The sequence below is a fragment of the Fukomys damarensis genome, unplaced genomic scaffold (assembly GCF_012274545.1).
Source record: "Fukomys damarensis isolate Sample0158 unplaced genomic scaffold, DMR_v1.0_HiC HiC_scaffold_13, whole genome shotgun sequence".
Taxonomy (NCBI): domain Eukaryota; kingdom Metazoa; phylum Chordata; class Mammalia; order Rodentia; family Bathyergidae; genus Fukomys; species Fukomys damarensis.
In genome coordinates, this window is record NW_022900925.1 from 1,430,588 (window position 1) to 1,438,180 (window position 7,593).

Below are 7,593 nucleotides of genomic sequence, written 5' to 3' on the forward strand. Positions count from 1 at the left end.
AGAAAGGGTCTTATCAAGTTGCTAAGTTGCCCTGGCTGTGCTCAAAACTGCTATCCCCCTGTATCAGCCTGTCATGTGCTGGGATTACAGCCATACACTTTTTTCTCTCTCTTCCTCCCTTCCTTTCCTTCCTTCCTTCCTGTGTGTGTAGCTCAAGGTGGACTTGAACTTGAACTCATGATTCTTCTGCCTCAGTCTCCCAAGTACGGGGATTATAGGTGTGTATCACTACATTCAACTTGAGTTTTAACACAATCTGTACTAACAGTTGCTATAAAATTCTCTATTAGAAACAGACTCATCTCTAGTTCTGTCTGGAAAAAGGCAGATCTTAAATAAATACCAGTGAGAAATAATACAATTTCTTAAACTCAATATGAAAATGACAAAGCCACTGAAAAATAGGAATATACAAGTCATAGAATAAAACTACACAAAGGATATTATTAAGGCAAATAGAAAAAGAGACAACTAATAAAGAGAATAATGCAAATTAAGAATTAACTGGTCTTTCACCAAGTGGGAAACATCAAATCTGATAGATTTAACATTGGTAAAAATGTGCAGAAGGGAGCATTTTCTCACAGAAAATTCCATTTCTCGGAGTCCATCTTAAATGCACAAAAGTAGCTAAACACACACATGCAAACCCTCTCTTACTTCACAGAAATGTTTATAGTAACCATAAACTGAAAATAACAGAAATCCAATTACATAAAATATGGGGCAACTACAGAACTCTATGTAGCCATGCAAAAGGCAGCAACAGTTCTCTACATGCTGTCTCAGAACATCTAAGAACACTACAGAGTAGAAAACAAATTGCAGAATAATTCACAAAAACATAATGTAATTAATCTGAAATTATGTGCATGTATAAAAACATTACAATGTGTCTTCATCCACCTTATTCACAGGATCTAATATGGAGCAACTTCTGGCTCTTCCCCAAAATCAAAATGACCTTGATAAATAAATGTTTTAGGGATAAGGGATTTAGCTCAGTGGTGCCACCACCTGCCGAGCAAGCTCAAGGTCCCAAGTTTGATCCCCAGTACCAAAAAATAACAAAAAACAAACAAACAAACAAATAAATGGTTTTGAATCAATTTAACACACCAAGGCAGCCACAACAGTGCAACTAAAGATGCTCACAGAAGACTTCTAGTACCGCTTCAGAATGCTGCAACAATGGGATACTCGTGTTTGAAGCAAGCAAAGTATGGGGGGTGACAATGCACATTATAATATTTTTATTTATACACTGTATTTTTCAAACAAATCTTGTATACATAAATGAGCACTAAAATATGTGTAAAAATTCCTACAAAATTTGGAAAGATACACAGCAAACTCTTTTTATCTCTACAAAGCAGAGCTAAGCCTAGGCAGGAATTTATATTCTGCTTTATACATAACTATTCTGTTTACCTCCCAAGGAAAACATATCACTTCTGTAATTTTTTCTCTTAAATGCACCTAACATTTAAAAAATAAATGTACAGCACTACTGAAGTAATTTTCTAAATTTCCTATTTTAGAAATGTTCTAATTTTGTTAACTTTTTCATATCCTATTATAACATTACTGGTATCTAAAAAAGACTTATAAACAAAAATATATAAAACACAAAATTCAAATAACACTGTGTTCACATATAGTAAAACCCAGTGTAATCTAAACACGTACCTAGGGATTAAGCTCCTGTTTTTTTCATAAAACATCCTTAAGTCTTGAGGACTATTGGCCTGTTTAAAAATAAAAAAAAAAAAAGTTTAATGTCCTAAGCAAAGGAGGACAAAAACTTCCAAGTCATATGATTAATACTCATTTTTCATATAGAACATAAGGTATGTATTACTAAAGGAGCAATAGTTGAGCATTAGGAACCTATAAACCCTGAATCTAGGTTCAGTGTACCTTTTCTAAGGTCAGACTCTCAGAAGAGCCTGAAACAGAAAAGACAAAGACTTTCTATTGAAAAGGTTACATGACCCACCAATAGGTACCTTACTGCTGTGTATCTTTTTGTGGGGGGACCAGGGATCAAACTCGGGTCCTTGTGCTTGGGAGACAGACACCAGAACCACTGAGCTAAATCCCTGGGCCCTTACTGCTGTGTAAAAACTGGGTGTATTATACCTTAGGACCTTCAAGGGGTCCTAGAATTACGTATATTGCCATTATAAAGTATCTCCACAGCAACAAGTAGGACAGTTATAATAACAGCTGTTTCATCAGTAAAAATGCCTCTACACACAAACTAGACTGGGAAATTAAAAGTGATTAGCCGGGCTATGTCAATGACTTCTTTTTATACTTGAGTAAGTAATTTCACTTTGTTGCAGTTTTTCAGATTCAAACATCTCTGTAACTAAGAAATTACAACATGGCCATATGAACTCAAGAGAAGTCATCATACTACAGTATATATACACTGCAGGACCACCCCTTGACAGGATATCAGGAGAGAGGAAGAGAAGAAGAAAAGACTCCAAATAACTTTCATAAAACCTGTACATTTATCCCCTTCTCACCAAGAAGTGCCAGAAACAGAAATGGACACAGTTTCTAGTGTTTTCCCATACCAGCTCCACCCCTTATAAACAGATTTAAGGACCCCAAACCAGACTAAGCAGGGAACACTTTTGTCACCACTCATGCCCACTCCCCACCAGCAGCCTTAACCTCAGCTAGTTTTCAATGGCTGAGAAACACCCATCAGCCTTCATGCCCAGTCATGCCCAGTCCAACTAGAAAGAACAGGCAGATAAAAAAGGAAAAGCAAATAATACAAAGAAGTTCTGACCCATCACTGCAGTTTTTACCTGTAACAGAATCAATCTAAATTACAAAGGAGTCAAAAACACTACTGTCAAAGAATTCTGCATTTTAAAAGTCAAAGAGAGATCTCAAAATTGAGGATGTGAGAAAAGAATCAAACTACCTGAAAAGGTGGTTTTCCAACTAGGCATTGATATATCACTGTTCCTATGCTCCACAAGTCTGCCTTAGCATCATAATGTTGAGACATAATAACCTCAGGTGCCTGGGAGTAAAAAATTTCAAGAGACATGTATTATTTTAGCTATATAATTAATATGCATATATTAATTAACAGACAATGGTCACACTCGTACTAAAAAAAATAACAGTGTAATATAACTCTAATCAAATGATATTACAATAAATTTGGAACTAATTATTATATTGAGATATACTAGTAAATCTCAAAAACGTTTCATGAAAAGGAAAAATAAATGTTTCTACCTATTATAACATACAAAGTATAGTAAGAGTATATTACATAGGGCTGAGAGGTGCAGGGTGGGTAATTGGTAATGGTACTGGAGAGAAACAACAGGGACTTGGGCAGTCTGAAATATTTTATTTCTTTCTACTTAAAAATAAAAGACCAAGACACACATAGCAAAATGTTAAGTTTGTTAAAAAAAAAAGTATGCTAGCGGACCAGAGATTTAGCTCAGTGGTTCCACTGCCTGCTTTGCAAGCGCAAAGTCCTGCATTCGATCCCTGGTACCAAAAAAAAAAAGTATGCTAGGTACACAAGTCTTTGCTTTATTATACTATATATTTTTCTGTCATTTGAAAACTTTTATAATAATAGAAAAACTATGGCAGAAAATTATATTAAAAACTGTCCTCAAAGTAAAGACATTTCTCTGCTGCTGTTATGGGTACTTTCCTACCTTTCACTAAACATTGTTTTCCACAAATACCAACAAACAGGACAGATATTAAATATGAATCTCAATTATACTTAAAGAATGAGAAACTATTTTCCAGGCATAAAAGTTTATTGTCTCCCAAAAATTTTTAAATTTAGTTAACATTCTTTAATAATCGGTTAAAGCACTCTACCATTAAAGGCTGAACTAAATGTGCACTAAACAAACAGAAACCATGAGCAGGAATGGTGACCCACACCTATAATCCCAGCAAACCTGGGGCAGGAGGCTCATTGGGAGTTTGGTCAGCCCAAACTACATAGTGAAACCCTATCTCAAAAGACAACAAAAGAATGCAGGCGTGGTAATCCTATAATCCCAGCACTCAGGAGACTGAGACAGGAGAATCAAAGCCAGTTGGGCTACATAGTGAACTTGAGGCCAGCCTGAACTACACAGCGAGACCCTGTCTCAACAAAAAACAAACAAAAAGTATAAAGTAATTTTCAATCTTATTAAAATATAACATTTATTATATATAAGCAGTAAAATTATGGTCAAGAAAGTTTGATGCAAAATAATTTTTCAACCAGGTGTGGTGGTGCACACCTGTAATCCCAGTTATTTAGGATGCAGAGCCAGAAGGATCACTGTGAGTTCAAGAGCAGCCTGGGGGAGAGACCCTGTTTGGGAGACCCCCCAGAAAAATTTTTTTTGACCTTTTATGATCTCAAAGTTGGTTTTAGAGAAATTTCTTTTCCCATTTTGGTATTTAGACATACTAAACTTGCACTCTATCAATAAAATATACCCCTAATCTGAGTGGAGGAATTTGTAACTGAACATACTCCCATCATAAACTTGGAACTGAAATAGCTATATTTATTTACTTCACATAATTTGGAAGTTCTAGAACTAAGGTATTTGTAGGCTTACTACTTCACATTAGTTCACAGACTAGTCTTAACAGACATGACAATTATCTATAAAAAGGATAAGATTTTCAGCATTAAGTGTGAGGCTGAAGGAAAAAATTACAACATAGAGACCTTGTCAAGGCAGATGTTTAAAAGGTGAAGCCAGGTATAGTGAGCCTGTAATTCTAGCACTCGGGAGGCTGAGGCAGGAAGACTGCTGAGAGATTGAGGCCAGGCTGGGCTATACAGTGAGTTTAAGCCAACCAGCACTACAAAGCCAGACTTTGTCTCAAAAATAAATACATAAACAAACAAATAAATAAATAAAAGATGAGCATATCCTCTTAAGAGTGGAAGAGAATCTCCAAAAAGATATTTTTAGGTATCCCTAAGTAATACACATCAAATATAACATGACTATACTTCATAAACTTTTATTCTCAATCTAAAGAGACTTTTATCATAATAATTAATCTTTTTAAAAATAAAAGAAGTGGGACCAGGGATTGAGCTCAGTGGTCCCTTGCAAATGACTCACAAACTTGAGGTCCCAAATTTGATCCCCGGTAATAAACAACAAAAAAAAAATAATAATAAAGTAAAATAAAATAAAAGCAAGTGGGGACCAGTAGCACAGGTTTGTAATCCCAGCTACAAGGAAAGTTGAGGTAGGAAGGTCACAAACTCAAGGACAGCCTGTACAATTGTGACCCTGTCTCAAAATGAAAATCCAGAAAAGGGCTATGGGCCAGGGATGTAGCTCAGTGTCATCATGCCTACCTGGGAAGCATGAGGATCTGATTTTTATTTCAATGGGGGGGGCACCTGAGTATGCAGCTCAGAGTAGAGCACTTGCCTAGTATGTATAAGGCCCTGAATTCAGTCCCAGTCCCACAAAAAATGAAAGAAAAGAAAGAGGGAGGGGGATTATTTACTTTTATAGTCCTCTATGCTAAAGCAAAAGATGTTTGTTACTATAGCGCTACTGGTAATAGAAGTGCTATCAGTAATATAAACAACAATTCAGACTACATATAAAAATCCTGTCTTACTTGAAAACAAGAATTATACTTAGATTCCAATTCTGATGGTGCTATGCTTTAAAAACACAAGGATGCAAATGCTTACTCACCATGTACATTGGGGATCCACACAGTGTTGCGGCCATCATGTTACTATGTAAGTAACGAGCAAAGCCAAAATCCGCTATTTCACAAAATAAAACATAAAAAAACAAATGATACCTATGATCACAATGCAGATCATATGACTCTTTACAAGATAAGCCACAAAAGAATTGTGAAAAATAAAAAGCTTACCAAAATGACTGCCCACCAAATAAAAACAAAAATAACTCAATTTCAACAAGCAAAAAAAAAAAAAAGATGATAATCAACAGTGTAGGCCACTACAAGTTTTTAAACCAAGGAGCACCAATCTCTAAGTGAGCCATTAAAAGCGCTCATTAAAAATGAATACCAGATATTGAATTTGAACTGTTTTTTTCTTACCAATTGCTTCTAATAATTTTGAAATACAGAGCATTTAAAAACTGCCAGAGTCTAAACTAGACGATTTCTCAGATCCCTATGTCAAAATCTCATGATCAGGGTCATTAATTAGCTGCCAATAACCATACTATATCAGCTTTCCTCTCCAAAGAAGGAGGATTTGTTACTGAGATCCATATTTATAGTTAGCATAGGCTGCCAATAAATTAAAGAATTTACAATATCTTAACAGACCCCAATGCACTCCTTAAAAATGTCAAAACTGCACAATAAAATCCACCTTTCTAACAAACTAAAATTATCTATAAATACAGAGTCTCAAAAATGTCTTTTCCATGAAACAAGATAAGGCTGTTTACCTATTTTGATCCGAATACCACTGACACTTGACTTTCTGCGATTGGCATAAGACAACAAAATGTTCTGTGGCTTGAGATCCCTGTGGATTATTCCTTTGCTGTGCAGGATTCGCATGGCAGCTGCAATTTGATGCAGAAACACTCTGATGGTATCTTCGCTGAGAGTTCCTTTAGCTGATAGAAAAGAAGTCACAGAAATATTTAATTGCACAAAATCAAACACCATATGGGTAATCCACCAACAGAACTGAGATGTGAAGGGAGGCATAAAAGTAATAAGGAAATGGGATTCATATTTCTTTCTTTTACTTTAATAACTGAAGTCAATGAAGACACACCTGAAAAAGTTACCAACCTACTGTAAAGAAAACTGACTTGCATTTGTATTTTTGATTTACTAATATTCTTTGCTTTTTCCCATTTTTACTTCTAAAAGCACCATACCACTTTGAACAGAAGAGGTGTACAGCAAACGTGAATCTCTTACACACCCGAAGTTCCCCTTCATTGTTAATCAAATGCTGTACATGTGATAAAAGTTCATATTTAATCCTAATCATTACATGAGCACAAATTTAAAACAAGGTGAAATCCTTATGTGGAATCTATGGCTCTTGCACCTGTCAGGAATCTGTGCTCCACAGTACCTCCTTCCTTGTCTCCTCTGCTTCTAACACCACTGTCCTACACAGGATCTTTCATAACTATAGATACCTTTAAGAAGAGATATCTTCCCCTGCTCCTGGGTAGGAAGAATCAACATAGTGAAAATGACCATACTACCGAAACTGCTATATACATTCAATGCAATGCCAATTGAAATTCCAACACTATATTTCACAGAACTAGAAAAAAGAATCCAAAAATTCATTTGGAACCACAAGAGACCTAGAATAGCAAAAGCCATTATAGGCAACAGTCACATGGCACCAGGTGTAACAATTCCCAATTTGAAACTATACTACAAAGCCACTGTGATAAAATCAGCATGGTACTGGCAAAGAAATAGGCCTGAGGATCAATGGAACAGACTGGAAGACACAAAAACAAATGCAGATGTACTCAGCTACCTCATCTTTGACAAAGGAGCTCACCATCCTCAGTGGAGGAAAGATAG

The 7,593-nt window shown here is 35.8% G+C and overlaps 1 protein-coding gene across 1 annotated transcript in view; it reads right to left on the bottom strand.

Moving 5' to 3' along the window:
• The window catches only part of Ulk2 (unc-51 like autophagy activating kinase 2), an 80,460-nt gene that overhangs the window by 58,271 nt on the left and 14,596 nt on the right, over positions 1–7,593 (bottom strand). Inside the window, exons 6-9 of the mRNA XM_010635155.2 lie at positions 6,477–6,650; positions 5,739–5,812; positions 2,948–3,049; positions 1,690–1,748 (exon numbers count right to left, since the gene is read on the bottom strand). Coding sequence (XP_010633457.1) covers positions 1,690–1,748; positions 2,948–3,049; positions 5,739–5,812; positions 6,477–6,650 — 409 coding nt within the window. The remainder of the gene's footprint in view (positions 1–1,689; positions 1,749–2,947; positions 3,050–5,738; positions 5,813–6,476; positions 6,651–7,593) is intronic.